The sequence below is a fragment of the Leopardus geoffroyi genome, chromosome A3 (genome assembly GCF_018350155.1).
Source record: "Leopardus geoffroyi isolate Oge1 chromosome A3, O.geoffroyi_Oge1_pat1.0, whole genome shotgun sequence".
Taxonomy (NCBI): Eukaryota; Metazoa; Chordata; class Mammalia; order Carnivora; family Felidae; genus Leopardus; species Leopardus geoffroyi.
In genome coordinates, this window is record NC_059336.1 from 14,610,361 (window position 1) to 14,634,406 (window position 24,046).

The following is a 24,046-nucleotide window of genomic DNA, read 5'->3' on the forward strand; positions in this document are numbered from 1 at the left end:
TTTTTCCAAGCCGGCTTTACATCTGTAACACTTCAAAGGGGATGGGAGGTGAGGGCTGGCAGAGTTGTTTCATCCAGAAGAGGTGTTATCACTTCTTTGCCCCCCCTGGGCCTGGATGTGAACTGCAGCTCCCTTATCCTGGCTGTTTGGTGTTGAGCTCTGGAGCACTGCTGAGCGGCCGACCAAGAGGCTATTTATAACCCCGAGAGTTTTGCAATGTTACTGAATCGCTTCGACCTAATTTCCACTTCCTTTCTAAAATGAAAATGAGAAGAGTAAGCAAGCCAGCACTGAGAGAGTTCCCCGCAAGGAGACCCTTCGTCCGGGAATGTGCTCCGGACCATTTACTGCTTCTACTCTCCTGTCTCCTGGTGCCTCCAACAGAGAGGGAAGCCGGGGGGTTATTCGCCCCTTTCTTGTTGGTAGCGTCAGGGGCGCCAAATCTGGCTTTCCGGTGAGACACACTCTCACGTTAGAGATGACGGCAAAACTCTCAACAGTGGAACTACTGTGCAGTTGGAAGGTGGAAGGACGCGGAGGGAATGCCAGACAGGCAGCACAGTTCTGGCCAGTCCCTCTCCATTCAGAGGCAGGCCTGGTTCGTAGGAGCTGAGGAGGTCAGAGCCGACGGATCTGTGCAGACACTGGTCCTTTCTGAACCGTATCGGTATGCCGGGTGCCGTGCCAGGTTGATGAGCTACAGGGTGTACCTGCCCTGGGGGAGGAGCTAGTGAGGAAGAGAGACACGTAAATACACAACTATTGTAATAGTATGTACAAGAACCACAATAGTAATACCTGTAACGGAGCAGGACGAGAGCCTTCGTAGAGGTCTGGACAGAATGCTGTGAGAACAGAGTGGCCCCCTCCAATCTCGTTTTGCTAGGGAAAAGTGGGGAAAGCTAAGAATGGTAGAGAGGAAGTGACATGTGAGCTGGGCTTTGATGTTTGGATAGGAGCTCTTTTGACCGTCCATGGAAGGGGGAGGACATGCAAAGGTACAGAAGAAACGAGGGGCGCCTGGGCGGCTCAGTCGGTGGAGCGTCCGACTTCGGCTCGGGTCACGATCTCGCGGTTCGTGAGTTCGAGCTCCGTGCGGACAGCTCGGAGCCTGGAGCCTGCTTCGCATTCTGTGTCTCCCTCTCTCTCTGCCCCTCCCCTGCTCGTGCTCTGTCTCTCCCTGTCTCAAAAATAAATAAAACATTTAAAAAAAAATTTCTTTTTTTAATTTTTTTTCAACGTTTATTTATTTTTGAGACAGAGAGAGACAGAGCATGAACGGGGGAGGGGCAGAGAGAGAGGGAGACACAGAATCGGAAGCAGGCTCCAGGCTCTGAGCCATCCGCCCAGAGCCCGACGCGGGGCTCGAACTCACGGGCCGCGAGATCGTGACCTGGCTGAAGTCGGACGCTTAACCGACTGCGCCACCCAGGCGCCCCCCAAAAAAATTTTTTTTTAAAAGAAAAGAAATGAAAGAACGTGGCCTGCCTTGTAGAAATACCAAGTATGCTGGGAAGATCTGGCTAGATTACGAAGAACCGAATGCCACACGAGGAGGTGTCGATCTCCTTCTCCAGACAGTGGAGAACCGTTACCTGTTGGAATAGTGAGCTCTTGCTATACAAGACTCTCAGCCTCAGTGTGCTTAGGCTACAGGTACAGCAAAACCAGGATTCTCCAGACACCTGCTGTGGGCCACGTACAGCACTGCCTGCTTTTCACGTGGCCTTCAAACAGCACCAGACTACCTGGGATCTAATTATTAAGGTTAGCCGTGTCACATTGAGCATGGTACTTAATTTCACGGTGCCTCTATTGTCTCTTAAATGGGGATAATAATACGCCACACAGGGTGGCTTTGTGGATTGAATGAATTAATACAGGTAAAGCCCTCAGAATACTACCTTTGCACCATGCAATTGTTAGCTAACGTCATCAGCATCAAAGAAGTACGATGTAGAGGGAAAAGAACTAACTTTGAAGTCATAAGACTCAGCCGCGAGATCCAATTCTAATACGATTTCTCTCTTTTTTGGGAGGGCAGGGAGGCGTGGGAAGGAGCTGTGTGGAAGACAAGCTTCTCAACCGGTCTGAACTTCCCTTGCCTCATCTGTGTAAAGTAGGGATGATTTGCAGGGTTCTTTGAGCATCAGCTGTAGTAATGCCATAGAACTGAGTGATCGGCTATAAAGAGGCTGTCTACCTATTAACTGTTACATACAACTGTCACATACATGTCACCGTATCACTGGTCTTTTTTAAACACACCAGACTTACCTAAGTGGGTTTCACTCTTCATTAATTCAGCCAGTGATAATTGAGGGCCTGCTCAGTGCCATTATCTTTTTTTTTTTTTAAGTTTCTTTACTTATTTTGAGAGAGACAGAGAGTGAGTGGGGGAGGGCCGACAGAGATGGGGAGAGGGAGAATCCCAAGCAGGCTCTGAGCTGTCAGCACAGAGCCCGACGTAGGGCACAAAGTCAGGAACCGTGAGATCACGACCTGAGCCAAAGTCAGATGCTTAACCGATTGAGCCACCCAGGTGCCCCTCAGTGCTGTTATCTTAAGCCTGTCATGCTGCTGTCTGTTTGGGCCTCCATTTAGAGTTCCTTCAAAGCTTGGGGTCAAACTTAGCCTTAGGCTTTTTCATTGCAATGAACAGAAAAGCAGTCCAGTTCCATTGAAAGGAGTTTTTTTGGCAGGATCCAGGGGAATTTCAGGCACCCGAGTGTAGGAGTTGGAGCCATGGAATCTGGGAAATCATCAGGCTTTTTCCATCTCTTTTTGGGACTTTGTGGTTTCTAGTTTGTGGCCTCTGCTTATCTACTGCACATTTCCGGATTCTTCCTGCAGAACAGCTTCCTCTGAAAGCTCTTGGTTTTTGCTTCGTGGTATCTTTGACTTGCTGTGGCTTTGGCTTGGCAGGGTACCTGCTGTGAGGCTGACTGCAACGTTTCTGATCCAGGGCCCGTCGTGATCCAACTTCCTTAACCCGTGTCTTTAAATTTAAGAGAAAGAACTGGATTGGTCCAGCTGAGGCTGAGTGTTCCCCTCGGTCCCATTAGCTGGGGCACCGGTGGGGAGGGTGTCATTCAATATGAACGGACTGCCTGCACTTGATGAGAAAGGGCAGGGTTGCTGAGAACTATCTCCAAAGACAGTATCCAGAAAGGAGTTCTAACAGATACTGGTTGTTTCTTAGCAACACATTGAACTAAGGGCGTAGTTTCTTTGGGTGAGGACTTTGAAGTGGGCAGTCTGCATTTGGGTTTGTAAGTTCTACTTTAGAATCATGGAGTTTTAGACTCAGGAGGCACTTTACACGTGGTTTAGTTCAACACTCACATCTCGCAGTAGAGACTTGGGTGAAAGGGACGCCTACACATCCCCTCCCCCCACAGCACTTAGGGACAGGACTGTGACTAGGTCCTGAGTCCGTTGGATCCAAATCTAGTTCCTTCTTCTGCAGCAAAATCATCCCAGCCCAATGATCTTGCTGCACCTGCACTGCCTCCTTATTTTAAAGAGAAGAATTGGGGCGCCTGGGTGGCGCAGTCGGTTAAGCGTCCGACTTCAGCCAGGTCACGATCTCACGGTCCGTGAGTTCGAGCCCCGCGTCAGGCTCTGGGCTGATGGCTCAGAGCCTGGAGCCTGTTTCCGATTCTGTGTCTCCCTCTCTCTCTGCCCCTCCCCCGTTCATGCTCTGTCTCTCTCTGTCCCAAAAATAAATAAACGTTGAAAAAAAAAATTTTAAAAAAAATAATAAAAAAAATAAAGAGAAGAATTGGGGCACCTGGGTGGCGCAGTCGGTTAAGCGTCCGACTTCAGCCAGGTCACGATCTCGCAGTTCGTGAGTTCGAGCCCCGTGTCGGGCTCTGGGCTGACGGCTCAGAGCCTGGAGCCTGCTTCCGATTCTGTGTCTCCCTCTTTCTCTGTCCCTCCCCCGCTTGTTCTCTGTCTCTCTCACTCTCTCAAAAATAATAAACATTAAAAAAATATATATATATTTATTTAAAGAGAAGAACTGAACTAAGTAGTAAATGGTCTAAGAAAGCCGTACTGTTCAGTTCCATGTATTTACAGTACAAAAACGGGCAGCACTCATGTATGGCAAGAGAAGTCAGAAAGGAGTTGCCTCCTGGAGGGCTGGAAGGTGGGGGATTGATTAGGAGGAGGTAGGAGGGAATTTTCTAGGGTGATGAAAATGTTTCAAGTCTTGTTTTGGGCAGTGGTTATAGAGAGATTTTTGTATTTTTTTTAACTTTTTTAAATGTTTATTTTTGAGAGAGAGAGACAGAATGCAAGCAGGGGAGGGGCAGACACACACACACACACACACACACACACACACACACACGCAGAATCCGAAGCAGGCTCCAGGTTCTGAGCTGTCCGCACAGAGCCCGACGCGGGGCTCGAACTCATAGACTGCGAGATCATGACTGAGCCAAAGTCATATGCTTAACTGACTGAGCCACCCAGGCGCCCCGAGACGCGTGTGTTTCTATTATATATACTTACATATATATATACATGCATATACATGAGCTCTGCATTTCACGTATATAAATATACATGATATATAAATTATATCTCAGTTTTAAAAAATGATCTCACAACTGTATAGTCATTCCTCCTAATTCTGACACATTTACCACTAAGGATGGGGATACCTGCCCCAGGCACCCCGAGGTTCATGGTACCGCCCCTGCTGTGCTGTGTCACTGGAGCAGAGCTTCTCAGCCAGGAGCTATTCTAATGGGAACAGTTGCCAGAGGCTCATTGTGTATCTAGGCCCATAAACATTGCATGTGGAAAATTCTGCTTGGAGCTGAGAAGCTTTAGGGGCCATCAGGCCCGCCCCCTGCAACCCCTTCAGGCTTGATTTCGTTCCAGCGAACCGAAATTCAGGCTCGCTCAGCGGGGAGGGGAAGAGCACTGGCCAAAGCCAGCCCCAGGTTCTGTCTCCTTTACTACTTACGGGCTGGTGGAGCTGAGGCAGTTTAACCAGCCTCTGAGCGCCAGCTGGGTCCTCTTCAGACAGGAGTAGTAATCTGATTCCGCCTACTTCCTGAGGCTGCTGGGAGGGCTCAGCAAAACCGGTGGAAGCACTTTGAAAATCATCTCTCCATTGCCATGTCCTGAAAATGCTGGTATTTTCGACAGTTGACTTCTGGAGCAGCCCGTCCCGATCAGGACATTGGTCGTGGAAGCTTCCCTCTTTCTGAGACTCGTGGGTGTGTAGGGGAAGGAACTGTGACCCCTTTCACCAAAGGAGTGTGTGCTTCCCAAGCTGCGAGAACTGACATCTGTGCCGGGGCCTAGCAGTTGACAGCATAAGTGAATAACAGCTTAGCAGCAGCTAGCATGTTCCGGGAGGGCCGGCGGTCTTCGTTAGTGAAGCATGAATTGCGGAGAGAGGCTGAGCCCGGTGGATGCAGGAGGAAGGTTTTTTTCGTTAAGCGAGAGAGAGGCCTGTCCTGAACCTGTAGGTGAGGAATGTAAATATACGTGGAAATAACCCATCAGTCGAGTGACTTCCCTTCATCAGACCTTGGAGAGAAAATGCTTTAACTACTGCTTTGAGCACCACTAAGCTGGCAGTTGCCTAGGATACCGGTCACATGGGCCCATCTTCCAGACCTGTTCAAAATGATTCGTTTTCCTTCATTTTGGAGACACATGGGGGAGGGGGGTCAGAGGTGCTTCCGGAGCCTCGTCCTCCTAGAGATGGGCCCTTGTGTGAGGCTGTCCTCACCGCCCCACACTTGGGCTCTCAGCAGCCCTTGCCCTTGGCAGTAGGGACTAAAATAGCATTTCCTGTCCCAGTTCTCTTCCCCGTTTTCTGAACTCTGCGTCATCCCACACAGAGGAGGCTCCACACTGTGTCCTTTGAGGGGGAAGGAGTGGCAGCAGAAACTAGAGACGAGGCGAGAGAGTGTGTGGCCGGGCCGGGCCGACACCGGGGGTCTCCCTAGGATGGCTGCAGACAGAAGGGCTGGCTCCGCTCAGCCAACCACTCGACCGAGAACAGGCTCTGTCTATTCTTATCTGTCTCAGAGCCTGTGCTTCTCCCTCTCAAGGTCCCAAGACCGGCATTTTGCAGTAAATTCATCCTTCTACCACATAGTCCTCCTGACCCTTAGACCAAAGTGTCACATCGGCAGATCTTGCTACCGGCTGATCTGCAGTTGATGGATAGGCTTTGTCCCGTTTCTACTTGCTGATTTAATCTAAAGAGACAGAAAGCCCAAGGAGAGGTTACGGTGTGATACAGAAAAATTCCAACCAAGTAGTTCGGTATGTCACTTTGGACACTATCTGTCTTCTGATTCTCCAAAACATCTAAGGAGTGGAAAACGAAGGCAAGCTCTCTGACTCTTTCCTTCCTTCTGATTCTTTGTCTCCAGGCGGCTGTGTTTGTGTGTGTTTCTTGGAGAAACAGGGCCCATTGGGAACAATGCCACCACCATCAGACATTGTCAAAGTAGCCATTGAATGGCCAGGTGCTAATGCTCAGCTCCTTGAAATCGACCAGGTAAGCTCCTGAAATGAGAAGCAGAGATGCGGGGAGCAGGATCTGGGAAGTGCATGGCAGAGGGTGTCTTCGGGGGTGGGGGCCGTTGGCATCAGGAGTAAGAACCAGCAACACGAACGTCAAGGCCTGTCCCGCCCTGCCCTGTGGAAGGTTGGTCCCGGCTTGGGAGAGGCTTCCTCTCCGGGAGGCAGTCCACACGAAGGCCCAGGTTGATCCTTCTTAGCCGCCCCTCATCAGAACCTTGGCGTGAATAGCATGTGGTTGCTGGTGAAAGATCTCTCTCTCTCTTTCAGAAACGGCCTCTGGCATCCATCATCAAGGAAGTTTGTGACGGGTGAGTAGGAACACTGCCAGACCTTGAGAGGAGTCTCCAGTTAGTTGCGTCCCCGGAATGGGGCTTTTGTGGATCATTGTGTTACAAAGGAAGTAGCTGAGGAGGATGTCCCTGAGAGCTCCCCTAAATCTTTTTTCCTCCTTTAAGCCCAAGAATGTCCTGCCCGAGGTCCTGGCGGGGTGCGAGGCCCGCCCCGAATTGCGCACACCACCTTTTCGCGGTGCCCATCTTTACGCAAGTTGCTTTTTCAGCGTCTCCGCCTGAACCCGTGGGATCCCCCCATCCTCCAAACAGGCCGCCCAAGCCCTTGAGCGGCTGGGCTGGAAATGAACACGTGCAGCCTCGAGCCAGGCCTGGAGGGAGGGCCCAGTGTCTGTACTGTGTGTTTCTTACACAGGTGGTCCTTGCCAAACCCGGAGTATTACACCCTCCGTTATGCAGACGGCCCCCAGCTCTACATCACGGAGCAGGTCAGTGCCGAAGCAGCAAGTCAGGCCTCACTCGGAAGCGAGCCACCCAGGGAGGTGGCACTGTCGGCCTGGCCGACCTGCAGGCAGCTTCTGTTTATTGGGGACGCACCAGCCCCTGCTTCCTCTAGTGGCTGGAAAACCGTGGCTTCTACATCCTGAGGGCTCGGGGCACACGGAGGGGGTGTGAGTTCTCGGGCACGAAGCACGCGGAAGGAGGCCTGACCAAAGAGGCTCAGTTACGACTACTTTAAAATGACAGCAAGTTCTCGTTGATTCAGCTGGCTTGCACACTTTTAATATTTTATCTCAGCTACTCTTTTTTCCTCTTTGCTACCCAGACGCGCAGTGATATTAAGAATGGGACCATCTTACAGCTGGCTATCTCCCCGGTAGGTATTCGGCTCTCCTCAGGGGGACGTTTATTTAACACATTAGATGAGCACCCACCTTAGGCCAGACTCTTTTCCAGCAACCAAGACTACAGAGCTTAAAAAGTCAACCTTTGAGGGGCGCTTGGCTGGCTCAGTCAGTGGAGCAGCCGACTCTTAATCTCAGGGTTGCGAGTTCAAGCCCAGTATTGGGTGGCTATTACTTTAAAAAAAAAAAAAAAAAAAAAGTCCATCTTTGCTTTCACAGCCTTGTTGGGAGTAAACAACCAAAGGCCTCTCTTAAACATCTTGACAGAAAGTTGCTTAGGGAGCTGTGGGGGACTCAGAAAGGGACCGCCTGGCTCAGCCTAAGGATTCCCAGAAAACCTTCCCAGAGAAGGGGGAAGCTTAGCGCAGATGTTGAAGGATAAGCAAGAATCAGCTGAAGAAAGAAGAAAATGAAGAGTATCCCGAGCAGAGAGATGTGCTTTGGGGAAGGCGGGGGTGCTGGGTGGCAGAGGGCCCGCAGCAGCCAGGGGAGAGCCAGACCTGGAAGGGTCCCGGACGGCAGGGGTCTCAGATGGCCTACTCATGGGTTTGGACTTTGTGCAGAAAGGGAACGTGGGGACATTGAAAGACTTTCAGCAGGAAGGTACATTATGTTTAGATTTATATTTTAGGAAGATCACTTTAGTGACAGCGTGAAAGATGGGCTAAAAAAAGAAGGTTGGTGGTAGGAGGAATCTTTAAGAAGCTAATGAGCCCGTGAAGGCAAGTGACAGTGGAGACGGAAGGACAGGCATGAGAAATATTTAGAGGTGAACCAGGGGATGGGGTGACATCCCGGATATGGAAGGAAAAGGGAGAATTTGAGGTGACTCCCCGATTCCTGCCAGAGTGGCCCTTAAAGGCAACCAAGGGAGCAACCAGAAGGGCAGAGAGAAAACCAGGAGCAGGAAGTGGCTTCGGAGCTGAGGGCAGGGAGTGTCGGGACAGAGGAAGGTATGGTCTGCAGTGAGCAGAGCGCAAGAAAACCGGGAACAGAAAAGCCGTTTGTTGATCTGGGAAGCCCATTGGTCCCTGGTGGCCTCTGCGAAGACGGTTTTGGTGGGGTGATGGGTGACAGACAGACTGCAGTGGCAGCAGAGTGAGGTCCGTGACTTTACCGCGCTGTCAGGAAGCTCGGTCGTAAGAGGAAGTAGACATAGAAGGCGAGAACTCGGGGATGTGGAGCCCAAAAGAGAATGCTGTTGAAAAGGGAGTAAGACAGGGGCGCTGGGTGGCTCAGTCGGTTAAGCGTCCGACTTCAGCTCAGGTCATGATCTCACGGTTTGTGGCTTTGAGCCCCGCATCGGGCTCTGTGCTGACAGCTCGGAGCCTGGAACCTGCTTCAGATTCTGTGTCTCCCTCCGTCTCTGCCCCTCCCCCACTCGTGCTCTGCCTCTGTCTTAAAAATAAATGAACATTAAAAAAAAAAAAAACTTCTTAAAGGGGTAAAACATTCATGTGTTTCAAAAATCAAAAAGTTTGACAAAGATGCAGTGAAAGGTCTCCCTCCCTGCCCTGTCCCTCATCTACCTAGTTCCCCGCCTCCTCCACCCTTTACAGTTGCTAACTGCTGGTGCAATTTTTTTTATGTGTCTTCGAGAATAAGCTAAGATGGGAGAGGAAGGTCGATGGTGCAAACGTACCGGGACCTTACTGGGTCAGGACAGGAGGAATCCAAAGCCCAGGTGGAGGGATTTTCTACTGCTCAGTCCCCAAGGAGGACAGTCGGGCATGGGGGTCGCTTAGGTGGAGAAGGGCTGCCAGAAAATTAAGGGCACGATGACACGTGTTTTCTTGGTGAGGGACGAGACTGGTCCGTCTGCGCGGAAAAGCGATGCGGAGTAGTAACAGCTAAGGGTTCCGGAATGCCGGCATTTTGCTGAACGCTTTACATACGTGCTATCATTTAACCTCGACAGACACCCGATGAGATGGGTACTCCTGGCAGCCCCATTTTGCAGATGGGCAAACTGGGGCTTAGGTTAAACGACTTGCCGCTTGTCACACAGATAAAAATGTGGCGGAGCTGCCTCTCAAACCCAGGGCTCTCTGACTCCCTGCCAGTATTCTCACCAGCACGTTCTCCTGCTCCCCCGCCCCCCCCCCTTCCCGAACTCTTCTCATCTTAAGGACTTCATTTCCCCCCTTAGCTCTGCTAGCTTAACGTGACAGCCCAGGAGTTGCTTTCGCAGACGTGCTGAAGCGTTTTACAGACCTCCTGCGCAGACTAGTTGACTTTCTCGGGAGTACATCTCTCTGGAGCAGGAGGCAGCGGCCCAGAAACGCTGTCTCAGGAGGAACGTTAACATTTGGAGTTGGAAGTTTCTAAGTGTGATGCAGACCAGTGTTCTTCAAATTGTTCTATCCTGTGACCTTTTCTCGTGGCGTGCGCCTTCTCCGCTATGGAGACCGTGGAGGATTTCTGTGTCCTTGAGAGCCGTGTGCTGCTCTAGGGCCGTCTTTGTAAGAATAGAAGAGGAAAGGCAGAGGGGAGAGAGGTGAACCGGCCTGACTCTTTGCCAGCAGCGGGAACCGGGCTGCAGTCACTTGCTTAGCACTGTAAAGACCCCAAGAGCATTTTGCTCTCCCGGCTCTTCCATTCCAGCTGAGAATATGAATTAGCACACAAAAAATCAAGAATGATGAATCGGTCACTTGCAAGGCACTGACTATAAAGCTAGTAAGTTCAGCAAGAGGAAGGACCGGCGAACACTGGGGAAGGGCTTATGGCCAAAGCTTGTAGAAAGGAGGCAAGCAACCTGCTGGGAAAAGTTGGTGGGCTAGGAGAAAGCTTAGTCACCAGCCATCACCTTGAAAAAGCTATTTTGAAAGCTTCCAGCTCCTTGATACTCTTAAAGGTTCCCCAGGACTGTCAGTTTTGAAGAACAATGATACGGACTTACAGAGAAGGTTAAAAAAAAAAAAAAAAAAAATTGTCAGGCTTACCACATTTTCAGATTGAAAGGGACCTTAAAGGGGATCATCAGATCAAATCCTCCATCAATGCAAGAATCCCTTGTGTGGCATCTTGGCCAGCCCGTTGTCCAGATTCTCCTTGATTGCTTTTGGTGACTGAGAGCTCATTACATCAAGAGACAACGTCGTCTACTGGCTGACGGCTTAAATTAATAGAAAACTTCCCTCTGTTGAGCCATATCTGTTTCTCTGTCTGCCAGAGGTGGCGGCTGTTGTCTCCTCGGTGTCTCTTACAGTCCTTCAGTGGGAAGTTTCTGTAATCCATAGACCAGAGTGCTACAGAAAGGATACCCGTAACTACAGATCAGTCTTGGCATACTGGTAATTTCCTGATTGATCCAATAAGCATGTAGTAAGCAACTCCTAGACAGTGTCAACAACAGGGTCTGCCTCGGGCTGGATGGCCACAGAAAGGCCTTCATGAGCTACTCACAGAGCGGTAACCTGCCGTGAGGACCAGATGGCACACATCTTGTCTCTGGTCTCGTAGTCCCGGGCTGCACGCCAGCTGATGGAGAGGACCCAGTCGTCCAACATGGAGGCCCGGCTGGATGCCATGAAGGAGCTGGCCAAGCTCTCTGCCGACGTGACCTTCGCCACCGAGTTCATCAACATGGACGGCATCGTGGTGCTGACGCGGCTTGTGGAGAGTGGAACCAAGCTCTTGTCCCAGTGAGTATTACTGGGCTCTTGCTCGGGATTTCAGAGACTCTATGCTCGGCGGGGCATCCTTCCCTCGTCTCCACCGAGCCTCTTGAACTTACTGGGCACCTTGTGTGTGCAGAGCAGCGTGCCAAGCACTAGGGTCTGCACAGAGGAATGCACCGTCACGGTCCTCAGTCTCGTAGTCTAGCTGGGCTCTCACAGATGCCGCGAAGGAGCGAGAACAGGGGCTTCAGGAGTCAGGAAGAGAGAAGTCGGTTCACGACAAACCTGTTAATTTATGGAAAATGATTGGCCTGGGGGAGGCTGGTGAGCAGACTGTCCATTATTGACCAGAACAGGGGTCTGTTCGTAATCACCCCCTGCTTCCTCTCTCCCCTTTCCAGTCACCTCCCCACTTACACACACGTGCACACACACAGGCCTTCCTCTGTGTTCGCCACCTCCCCACCACCCATTGTCACGGGGAGACGAAGCTCCGCAACTTTTCCATCTCCCTGCTAGGATGGGAGTGGTGGGGAACCGCGCCGTGAGCAGCAGTGAGCGAACAGGTGTTTAGTTAGCCGTCTAGGCCTGTGGTGCCTCAGCCGGCAGAGAGGGAGTCAGAAATCTTTCAGCCGATGGATCAGCTATTGAAATTTTCAGCCAAACCAAGCAGCTAATCATGGGTGTTTGTCTTAAGTCTCCGATTTTGCAGCTGCACTGAAATCCTGAAGCCTTCCGCTGCCATCAGCGCTGGCCCAGGACTTCCGCAGTCTGCCGGGAGTACGGCATTTGGCTGGCCTTGGTTTCCTCCTCTTTAAAACGGAGATGCTGCTTCCATTGCCGTATTGTCACGAGGAATTAATGGGTCCGAACGTGCCTCGCCATCGGGAACAGCGTTTGTTAAATCGAGAGCACCGTACAGACGTATAAAGGGTTGTGTGTAGAAAGAGGAGGGACACAGGAGAGGAGACGTTGTAATCCCCGTCCTCCTCCAGCACTGCGGTAAGGGCTTCGCATACCTTGTCATCTTGCCCTCGCCACAGCCCTGTGATGTTAACGCTGTGACACCAATGCAGTTTTACAGAGGAGGAATTTCAAGGTTGGAAAGGTAAAATGTGCACAGTTAGTAAATAGTTGACCAGGATTGAACCCATGTCTGAAGTTTGTACTCCCTGTCCTGCACTCTGCCCCCTCGTGGCCTTGGACATGGGCTGTGGGCTCCCTTGGGTACCCCTGCCAAGTGTTGGGGTTGACAAAGGTCTGATAGCTTTCTCGGGTTGGGAAATGGATGACTGATTGTGTTTCCCTGAGATGAGGCAGTCCAGGGAAGGAGAGCCTGACCCGCAGCGGCCCTTCCCAGAGACGGATGGACACCTGGACAGAAGCTGCTGCACACCTGCCGAGGCACGCATGCAGGCACTCGCAGCCACGCCACCTGACCCCTGGTGTGGTGCTGACGCCGGGATCCGTCCCTGTTACGGCTGCCGTCACACCTGTGTTCCCTGGTTCTGAATCTTTGTATTATTTTGTGTGTGTGTTGTTGATGTCTCAGCTACAGTGAGATGCTGGCATTCACCTTGACCGCCTTCTTAGAGCTCATGGACCATGGCATTGTCTCCTGGGACATGGTTTCCATCACCTTCATCAAGCAGGTGAGGCCTCCGGCTTTCCGTCTTCCCCGCCCCCCTCAGTGGCCGCTGGTCCTCTAGGTTCACGGAGAGATGCCGGCGAGATCGCCGTGCTGCTGGCGGTCGGCTCTCTATCCCTGAGGTTTTTTTTTATCCTCACGCTCGGGCCTTCCTGGGGCTCCTGAGAGAATTCCTTCATTGCCCTCAAAGATGGAAACGGGCTCCCAGAACTGGAGGTGGCCAAAGCGGGACAGGGTTGTCAGTGAGACCTGGGATGACACCAGCCGGTCAGCCAGTACGAGCCCGGCGTCTCTGACCTGCTCCCTGCGCGCTCCCTTCTCTTTGGAGACACATGTTCATGTCGTCCGCCTTGTATGTCAGTCTGCCTTCTGCCGGCGGGTCTGCAAGGCAACCTGCTCGGGTTGTCAGATCGACCTGGGTGCCTGGGAGGGCATACTTTGGCTTTCCTTTGTTCTGTAGGGAGGGGCAGCGTCACTTCCAAAAAGTGGACTAAAACCAATGAGTAACGTATCTGCTGACCTAGAATCACACCTATTGTTGGCTTGGGACGTTGGGAATTTCCTGATGCCGGCGATAGTTAGGCAACAGTGAAACGGGCACGTGTCGAGGACATTATAATGGAGGTTGAGAATAACGGGGAGTGATGAGCTTACAAGACTTTGAGGGCTTCCTGCCTCTTGAGCCTCTGCCGGCCCCGTGTGTGTGTAGGGCACAGTGTGTGTGTCAGGAGAAGGGCCCATGGCGATAAAAGGAGTTCCCGATTCCAGTAAGATACTCTTCTTCCTCCACTCAGCTTTCCCATGCCTGAACCCTCATTTTGAAAACAAAGGATCGAGCCCTTAGATTTTGAGGAAACACAGTTGACTGGAAGCTGTTGTTTGAATTTGAATTGTCCATGCCTAGGGACCATAAACCAGACACCACTGTCCACGTGGGGACAGTGGCCCGGTATGGATGGCATACCAGGAAGGAGAGCCTTCGTGGGCTAACCTCAGAGACTCGAGTCGCCCGGCACGCTTGGGCCCCGGGCTCCCTGACTGATCTGGCCCTCGCTGGCTGTAGATTGCAGGGTACGTGAGCCAGCCCATGGTGGACGTGTCAATCCTTCAGAGGTCCCTGGCCATCCTGGAGAGCATGGTCTTGAACAGCCAGAGCCTGTACCAGAAGATAGCAGAGGAAATCACCGTGGGACAGCTCATCTCTCACCTCCAGGTGTGAGTAAGAGACCCCGCCCCGGCCCCCTTCTCGCCTCTTATTCTCCATAGGTCTCCCAGCCCTACCCCTTTGCTTGTGTTCCAAACCACTGGCCTGCTTGTTCACTGATTTGTCAGCACTTTCACACTGTGGGAACGCTCCCGGGATCGGGCCCCGATCGTGTCACGCTCCTGCCGCAATCCTCCGCGGCGCCCCTTGTCCCTCAGGCTGAAGGGAAGTTTTCCCGGCCTCCCTGTACCACCGCGTCCCAGACAGAATTAGATGCTCTCTCCTCTTTGGGCCAAATAGTCTCTGTTTGTACCTATGAGAATTATATAGAAAATCCCCTGTTTTTGTTATCTGCCTCCCATTTTAAACTTTGAGCTCTCTGGGAAGAGGGACCAGTCATTTTTGGATCCCTTGCTTTGGTTTAAGGAGAAGTCAGTTAATATTTGAGAATGAACACTTAGCAAACTAGCAGTATGCTGTGTGTGTGGGGCCGGGGGGAGGGTAGCAAAAACTATTGTATAGGACACGAGTTCGGGCTTCCCATTCAGATCCCGGCTCCACTGTGTCCTAACTAGGTCTCTGCCTTCCACATGTCACCTTGTCCCATCTGGTCTCCGTGTCCTCAGGTCCAGGCTGGGGTTCACCCTCTCCATTACTCAGACTTGTGAGGCTCAAAGGGGTTAGAAGGTCTAGCATAGTGGCCAGCGTAGGATGGGTATATAATTTCAGGAGTTTTTTGTTCTTGTTTGTCTTTGAAGAAGCTTATCCCATTCCAGGCCATTTTGTCAAATGGTAAAACCAGAAGACAAATGAGCCCTTTGGAGCCCTGTTCCTCTCCTCCCCATTCTTTGTACTTCACTTTACCCCTATTTAAGGGGGCTGGGCTCCCCAAAACAAGGTGGTGATACTATTGACTCCTTTGTTCCCTTTTAGCCTTTTGGGCATGGACAGAGTGCCGACAGAACGACCTGTCAGGCCCGGGGAAGCCAGAGCTCCCAGCTTTGCTTATTTATAGCAGCCTGGTCTTCATTCAGCTGTGCTCCCAACCTGTACCCACCCCACCCTCCCGCCAACAGCCCCGATTTCTCCTTGTCACTTCTAAGGAATTCTTCAGTCTCTGTTTTCATACCCCAAAGCGAAAACGTTGTTTGAAGTGAAGGGAACATTATAAACTCCAGATGGAGAGTTCTGATTTTCCTGACGTCAGACTTACCTCTCTGTTTCTTTGTTTCTGAATCAGGAATGACCCAGTTATGTACCCAAGGATGATAGAGGACAATGGCATTTCTTAGGGGTCAGTCTGTGAATATTTTCAGCCCGTAGCTACTACCGGAAATTATGTCCTCTGCTGGTGGGGCTGAGAGATACTTAGTGCCCTCCGTGAGACCTCCAGGATGCCCCCACCCACCCACCCCACCTGAGCAGGAAGTCTGTTAGCCCGTCTAAGAAGAGAGCCACGGAATGCATCCCCAGTGTGGCCTTTGGAGACATTTTGCCAAGTGCTTGGATTATAAGATTCCAGAGAACGGTTGTCTTTAATTCATTCGTATTAAAATGAAATAAGTTTAGGGGCGCCTGGGCGGCTCAGCTGGTTGAGCATCTGACTTGGTTTTGGCTCAGATCATGATCCCAGGGTCATGGGATTGGGCCGTGCGTTGGGCTCTGTGCGAACGTGGAGCCTGCTTAAGAGTCTCTCTCTCCCTCTGCCCCTCCCCGGCTCATGCGCGCCCTCTCTCTCTCTCCCCGCAAAATAAAAAATAAACAAAATGAAATAAATTTGTAGTTGAAGACTTTGAAAATAGGGAGGAGCACAAAGAGTCAATCCTTTAACCATTTTCCCACCTGCAGACATAACTACTGTTCACATTAAATTAACTGCCCTGCTCGTCTTTTTTTCTGTGTATGTTTTTGTTAACAAAACTGGGAGCTTACTACACATACTGTGTGTACCTTGACGTTCTTATGAAATAATATCTCTTGAACGTTTCCCCACGTTAAAGAGTCTTGGTGGCTCTAAATCTTTTTTGCAGGCCATATGCCTTTGAAAATTCAGTAACAGTTATAGACTCTCACCTCCTTGGAGAAAATAACACATAGTCAACCAACCGCATGGAATAATTTCTGCACCATCTCTAGGGTTTACAGACACTCCGGGCTCATCCCCGAGTCCCAGGTGAAGAACCTTCCCGACGTGATTTTTATTGATGACTTACGGCTTGAATGTGTATAAACAGAGTTGTGACTGTGAACATTTGGACTATTTACCATTCTTTCTTTTTTTTAACAGTACTTGAATGAAACACTTTGCCCAACTCTCTGATTCCTGTCTTTGGGATAAATTGCTATTAGTGGAGTGGCCGGGTCCCAGAGTATGCCCGCTTTGGAGGCTTTTGAGGCTTCACCCCAGACGATTATTTGATGACCATCTACAAGCGACTGCTGTAAACGCCCCACGGGGCTCTCGCTGGTCCGTCTTCTAATGTCCCTCTGCCTTCTCTCTCCACCGGCACAGCTCCAACCAGGAGATTCAGACCTACGCCATTGCACTGATTAACGCGCTTTTCCTGAAGGCTCCTGAGGACAAGCGACAGGTCTGTGGCTGTCTTTTCAAGCTTTTCACCTGGGCTCTTCCAGAAGAGTTGTCACCCACCTACCCTTTGCTGCACGGAGAGCAGAAATGCAGCCATTTCCCCCAAGAGTCCCTTGCTCCTGTCCCTGTGTGTCAGGCCCCCTAGTTCCAGGGAAGAACTAGAAGGGGACCCCGCGGGTCTCGCGTCCGAGCAGGGGCCTGCAAACTTTCTCCTCTAAAGGGCCCGAGACTAAATATTTCTTGCTCTGTGGGCCGATGGTCTGCGTGGCAGCTGTCCCACTTTGTCGTCATAGCCAAAGTAGCCTCAGACAATAGGAAAGCAAATGGGTGTGGTGTCTTCCAGAAAGACCTTAGATCCACAACTAGGGGACAAGCCCAGTTTGGTCTTAGTTGCTGACCCTGGCTTAGAGGGTCCAGAAGAAGGGGGAGGAGACCTTCCAGGCATCACTGTCAAGTCCACGGAGACCCTTACTTAAGGAAGCAAGGCGGGGGGGTGGGAGCGGGGGGACTTTGCACAAAGTTTCATGTATGAAGGCCTCTGGCCCAGATTCTGAGCTGCTTTCTTCCCCTGCTCGTTAGCTGTGTGACATAACGCAAATCACTCTGCTTCTCTGAACCCCAGTTTCCTCATCTGTAACCTGGGAGCGGCAACGTCTGCCCCGTTGACTTCACGGGGATGTGAGGAGAAGAGACAAGACCCCTGTCTTACAAGTGAGGAAACCAGGAATCAGCTGGGCGGGGAACGAGCACTGACCTGAGTCCGGGGCCCGAGGCTAGGTGCTCTTCTGGGCTGGGCCGGTGCTTTAACCTCTGGGTCTCCGTTGCTCTTTCTGTAAATGAAAGGGCCAGGTTAAGTGATCGCTAAGGGCCCTTCCGACACTGACACTCTAGATACAGCCGGTAAAAGCCCAAGTGGTGTATACAAGACTTTAAAATTCTCCGTCAACGCCATGGGCTCAGTAAAGTTGAAATCCACGTGGGTTCGTGCACTGAGCTCCTGGTGGGTTCCAGTGGGAGGAGCCAGAGCGTCCATGGTTCCGTCTGTCCTTGTCTTTCTTGGATGGCTTTGCTCTGTTAATCTCTTCCTTCCTAGTCCAGTTTTGAATGTGAGCTCATTCTCCCATCTGCTTCTCTCTGTGCTTTTTGCTTTCTGCCGGCAGGACAAGCACCTTAACCCTCTAGACCTACCTGTCACTGTAAGTAGTGCTGCTTCGTGGAAGGGGCCCCAGCCCTCTTCCAGGTGGGGAGGTCAGAGCTGGGCAAGGACCTCACGTTCTGGTGCAGGTGCTCAGGAAACCGTGAGACCCAGAGTCCTGGGCGCTGCAGATCCCGTTCGTCAGAACACTCCGGGAAGTGCTGGAGATTAGCGTCGCGTGCAGGAGTGAGGGGATGTCCACCCTAGGGAATGCTGCCCAGTCTTCCCTTTGTAACCTGCCTTTCCGTGAGTTTGTGGGTCAGCCCGGGGAGATCAGATTCGGAAATAGCCTGAGACTTTCGCCGAGGTGATCCCATGGACGTGTCGCCTTCCAGCTTGGTACAGCAGAGAGTGAAGATAAATCCACGTCGCCCTGGATGCGTCCTAGACCGTAGGGATCTGACAGGGTTTAAGACAGTTGACAGAAGGGAATTTGCCTGCTCGCTTCTTGGCTAGAGGGAGCTTTAGAGGTCGGCTGTATGAGGCTGAGAATGAGCGCTTTGCCCCAGCACCGCAGAGGAGCTTTGGGTGTGAGGCCATTACATTCTGGGAGCAGACCACTGCCACTTACCGGCTTTGTGAGTTGTCCACAGCAAGGCCGAATCTCAAGCCGACCTCCTCTAGCCACCAGAGAAGCTTCTAGACCACCTTCTCCTCTGCCAGCCAGCATGTGTGCTCAGGGGAAGCAAAGTACAGCTTAATGTCCCTGGCAGCGTCAGCCATTTGGAACATGGCTAGAAATGGAGAAGCGAGAGTAAGAGGCCTTTCAGCTCCAAGAAAAATGAGACCCTCACAGACACCGCTCCGTGGGAGAGGCGTGACAGCTCCCTCAGGCCCAGTGATTCAGAATTATCCATAAAATTAAATTAAGGCAGCAGTTTAGAAAGTGAAGTCATACTAATTAACGTGCTAAGAAGTGATGGCCAAGATTGGAAGGAGGAGACAGAAGAATTATGAAGAGCTGTCAGAAAGATTAAAAGCACAGTAAGCTGGGACCATTTTTGTTTAGGGGGAAAGAGCGGCACATTCAAGAGCTCCTTGGGCTATTACGGAGTCACAACACGCTGTTCTTTTTGTTGAGCCCAGTCCTTGGCAGTGATTAAATTATAATCGCTGCAGTCCCTTCAAAAATAAAGAAACGTATATATTTTCAGAGGATTTGCTTAAGAACGGTCCCAGTAAGGTCCCGAAAGGACCCTTAAGGCTTCGCTCCCCAGAAGACTCATTTACGGAGGATACTTTATTTCCCAAGCGTGCCAAATAAATAAAGTGTTACTGTCAGAATCTGAACCAAATATAATAAAAAAGGTGACCCTATTATGAGAAATTACCCAAAAGCACCAGCACGCTCTTCTCCAAAGCAGTCAGAAGTGAGTCACAGACTACTCACTGTTCCAGAGCATCCGCTCCCCGGCTCCACCAGCTGGTGCGGCGCTGGGGGGCCCGAGGGGGGCGCTGGGACCGAAGCCCTTTCCTCAGCTTGGAGGAGGCCCATCCGGCCGGTGGTGGGTGTCTGCCTGGAACGGTGCATGGGAACCATCACGCTGCTCTGTGCTCCGTACGCATTGTCCATTGCCCGGCATCCTCGTAACACAAGTGTCTTGTCCTGAAGCGGTCTTTGTTCCTCTTTGAAGACGATGTGGTTGATTGTGCCATCGGGGAGGGACACCCTGTGTGGCTCCGTTTGCATTCCCAGAGGGAAAAAAAAAAACACAAGGGAATTTTTTCAGAGTATAAAAGATGTTGGGTGGGTCCATGGATTCTTTCCATTTGCCCACTTTTTATTTGAAAGGAGAAAAAAATTTAAGAGAAAAAGCCGCAGAGCTCCGATGCCACTTTCCTCTCGATAGTTGTCACAGCTGCGCGCGTGCCATCGTGCCTCACATTTGCTTGTTTCTCTCAATAGGATATGGCCAACGCATTTGCACAGAAGCACCTTCGCTCCATAATCCTGAATGTAAGTTCCCACAACAAGCTGTGTTTTGTTACTAGCGATAGCAAGTATTACTGTTACTGTGATGGTGTCATTAGTGAAATTACTATCGAGTGTGATGGCACTCGGGGAACCAACGCGTAGGTGCGAATAAGCCCATGTTAAGCTGGGAAGCTTTTTCTTATAATCCTCTGCAAGCGGAGTTGTCTCTAGGAGGCTGTCCCACCAGGAATTACAGAGCCTCTAAGGAGGTCCTAAGGCCAGCCAGCTACACGGTTTGTTGCCCTGCAATTCCAAATTTTTTTCCAGAAGGAATGTGTCAAAACAGGCCCCAAAGAGGAAAGGGATTCTTTCAGCTAACATCCATCAGACCTGAGTTGTGTGGGGCACCGCTAGGGATGAACGAGACAGTGTGGTGTGTTTCCTCCTAGAGATCTTCCGGTCCAGTAGGGATGGTGCTCTAGCAGTGTGTGGCCAGTGGTTGCTTGGAGCTCCATGGTCTGGGGATTTCAGGAGGAGGAGCACCGCTTGCCTTGCAGGAGGTGTCAGGAAGCCTCTGGAGGAATGACGTCCTGAGGCTGAGCCTCCATCATTCGTCCAGGAAGGAAAGGAAATCCAGCCAGGAGTGGCTGGAATTGGCTGGAACCTAGAAGGAATGTGCCATGGGGTAGAGGGTGGGGCAAGGAGCAGACACGTGGAGAGCAAGCAAAGACCGGATCGAGTAGGGCCTTAGTCTTTTTCCCAAGCAGAGTTGAAGGGTTTAATTGGGATGGTGACATAACCAGGCTGGCATTTAGAAACCTCACACTAGCAGGTGTGTATGTTTCGTGGGGGTATATGAGGGAGGAGAGTAGAGGGGGAGGTGGTGAGGAGGGAGGCATCTGGAAAGAGGGCTGACTCCCTGTTCCCACGCAGGGATGTGGGTGAGAGAGAGCTGGCTGGGGGTGGGGGTGGGAACTGGGGAAGTGAGCCGAGGATCTGGGTGCAAGGGAGGCCATTTTATCAGTTGTCAAAACCAAGGGAAAACTAGACCACAGTGAAGGGAATAAAATGAGAAATCAGAAGTCAGGTGTGAAAGGCTTGATAATTCTGAGCGTGAACTTCAGAGTCCCCAGCCTCCACTCTACCATTAAGCAATCTGTGATCTTGAGCAATTCACTTAACTTCGATTTACTTTGCTCATCTGATTTGCTCATCTGGATGTGAGGCCTGAACGAGCTCATATATATATACAGCTCTTAGCAGGGTGCCTGGCACTTGGTAAGCACCCGCTCACAGCAGGTTCTCTTACCCGTGAACAGGATCCAAAGGTGAGAGAATTCAAGAAGTGAGCTCTGAGCACTTGCAAAGTTGAGCGATCGGCTGCTCTGAACAGCCCGCCAGACTTCACCTTGCAGAACCAGCTCCTGCCTGCTGGCCGTTTCCCTGGTCGTGGCCCCACCGCCACGCAGGGACTCGGGCAGCAGGGACGACGCTCCGGCCCGCTGCCTGCGAGTGATGCGGCGTGCACGGGTCCCACGCATGCTTGTCCACATTCCTGAGCAGCTGTGTTGGACGCCGTCCTCTGCATGTGTGGGAGCGAGGGTCGCCTTCTGACGGAAATTTAATGAATCTCGAGGCTTGTTAATTACCAGAGTAGGATTAGTTCAGCTCATTTCTGGACAAACCTTGGGACAAGCGAAGATTCCACTATAGAAGACAATTCAGGGTCAAGACTCAGGACTTCAGTGGTTCTCTACAAAACAGTTAATGCGTGCTCACTGAAGTCCAAGGAGCTCACTGAGTCAGGCCAGAGAGCGTAAGCCTCACTTTACTCAGCAGTCAAATAAGACTCCAGGTAAAAGCTCTGAAACTGACTCCTCAGACTGGGGCTGTACTTCCATAAGCCCGTTGCTGGCTGGAGTGATTACCTTCCCGCTGTGATGTCCCTAAGTTTGAGAAAGGGGGATTAAAGTGAATGAGAACCGTATCACATTATCTTTAGCCTCTTCTCAAGGTGGTTTTATGAATTATGGAGAGAGGAGAGGAAGAAGGAAGACGGAGAGCCGGGTAGGGTAGGGAGGAATTGGAGCGGCAGAGGGAGGGGGCACAGAGAAAGGAAGAGGCTCGGAGAGGGGCAAAACAAGACGTGAGGAGGGGACCAAGGGGACCCTGCGCGATGAGACACTGGCGGGGGTGGGCGGGTAGCTAAGGTTGGAGAAGGAGGAGCGGCAGTCAGTTTGGGATGGAGGTGAGCACTGAGCCTGAGCCGAGAGCCCGGGAGCTGGAGACAGCCGCAGACAGCCCCTGCTCGGAGGAGGTGGGGGCCTCGGCACTCGCTCCAGTGAGAGGTCAGGAGCAGCGCCGTCCGCAGAACCTTCCGCAGCACGAACGTGCCGTCCGGAATGGTGGCCACTAGCCGTGTGTGGCTACTGAGCCCCGGCAACGTGTCTAGTTGTGACTGGGGAGCCAAATTTGTCATTTTCTAAAATTTCAGTTAAAACACCCACACGTGGCTTGTAGCTGCTGCGTTGAGCTGGGCAGATCTAGAGGAATGAAGAGCACCCGGGAGTCACATGCCGGGGAGAGGAAGTCTAGAGCAGTGCCGTCACGTAGAAATGACAGTGAGAGCCACTGATTTCGTTTTAAATGCTGTAGTCGCAGCATTAACAAAGGAATACAGGAAGTCGATTTCAACGGTAGATTCGGTTTAACGCAATATATCCGAAATGCTATGCGTTCAACGTGTAATCGATAGAAAACGACTAATGAAATATTTTTTTTCTTTTTTCACGCTAAGGCGCTGAGATCTAGCGTACATTTTATATTCACAGCACATCTCAGTTTGGACCAGCCGTGTTTCCAGTGTTCAATGGACATCACAGGCCTAAGACATTGATCTCGAGCCAGAGTAGGCTCTCGAGTTACAGAACTCTAGAGCAGTGCTGTCTGCTAGGACTTTCTATGCTAGTGGCACTGTTTTATATCTACTCTTCTCATTGGGTGGTAGCCACTAGCCACATATACCTGTCGAGCTTAAAATGGGGCTGGTGTGACCAAAGACCGGAATTTTTACCTCAAATTAATTTTAACTGACGGAAACACATGTGGCGAGGGGCTACCCTATTGGACAGCAGAGCTCCAGAGACACAGAGCTAGACTGAGTGAGAGAACATAGAGGACACAGACGTAGCGTGTGGGGGGAACTGGGCAAGAGTCTCATTTGGGTGAGGAGAGACCAAGAACAACCGGATTCAAGATGGCGGGTAAGACAGAGAAGGAGCGAGAAATACAGGGGAGCGAGTGAGAAAGGGCAGCCATTGGGAGAGTGAGAGCCGGACCGTAGGAGACAAGAACGTCGAGAGGCATTGGCCAACCCAAGGGACACAGGGAGAGGTACCATGCAAGAAAAAGGTGGGGCATGAGGAAAGGAGAAGTGGGGGGGGGTGTCAGATGGACGAAAGGGAGGTAGTGATGGACTGAGAGGGCATGGTGGAGGTCATGGGAAGAGAGGGGACAGGACAGAACACAGGGGATATAGGGAGGAGGGTATATAGAGAATGACAGGAGAGGAGGTGGTGGGAGTGTTGGGCGTAGACAAGGAGCATTAGATGCCCTCCTTGTGGAGGTGTCTCCGTACCATTTGAAGAAAACGACCTTTCCTAAAGCCTGTACTTGGTGAGGCCATCCATACCATTGTGTTTTTCTAAAGAAAGACAGAGTGGAGTCCTCTGTACACGCTGTCTCTCATCTTGGATTGAGTGCCCAACTGGGGGAAAGTCCCACTGCTGAGCCCTACTTCATAATCTTTTTTTAAATAAGTTTTAACGTACTTATTTTGAGAGAGGGAGAGAGCATGTCTGTGTGAGTGGGGGAGGGGCAGAGAGAGAATCCCACGCAGGCTCCGCACTGTCAGCGCGGAGCCCTGCAAAGGGCTTGAACTCACAAACTGTGAGATCATGCCCTGAGCTGAAACCGGGAGTCAGAAGCTTAACCGACTGAGCCACCCAGGCGCCCCGACCCGCATCATAATCTTAGCCGGGTAGCCTCCCTCATCTTTGGCGTGGCTGGGTACAGCCTCCACCCTTGGATCCACTTTCCCCGCCCAGGGGAAT

At 51.4% G+C, this 24,046-nt stretch overlaps 1 protein-coding gene across 4 annotated transcripts in view; it reads left to right on the forward strand.

Annotated features, from left to right (window-relative positions):
- ELMO2 (engulfment and cell motility 2) overlaps nt 1-24,046 on the forward strand; it is a 40,203-nt gene that overhangs the window by 6,078 nt on the left and 10,079 nt on the right. The window contains exons 1-11 of one of the 4 annotated variants that reach the window (XM_045444385.1): nt 1,660-1,767; nt 6,411-6,538; nt 6,832-6,872; nt 7,270-7,342; nt 7,681-7,731; nt 11,225-11,406; nt 12,935-13,034; nt 14,094-14,245; nt 16,747-16,825; nt 17,985-18,020; nt 19,926-19,976. In XM_045444385.1, the coding sequence (XP_045300341.1) occupies nt 6,461-6,538; nt 6,832-6,872; nt 7,270-7,342; nt 7,681-7,731; nt 11,225-11,406; nt 12,935-13,034; nt 14,094-14,245; nt 16,747-16,825; nt 17,985-18,020; nt 19,926-19,976 (843 nt within the window). In that variant the 5' untranslated portion in view covers nt 1,660-1,767; nt 6,411-6,460. Of the gene's footprint in view, nt 1-1,659; nt 1,768-6,410; nt 6,539-6,831; nt 6,873-7,269; nt 7,343-7,680; nt 7,732-11,224; nt 11,407-12,934; nt 13,035-14,093; nt 14,246-16,746; nt 16,826-17,984; nt 18,021-19,925; nt 19,977-24,046 lie in introns of those variants that run through there. The other 3 variants (XM_045444384.1, XM_045444386.1, XM_045444387.1) reach the window with 3 other exon arrangements.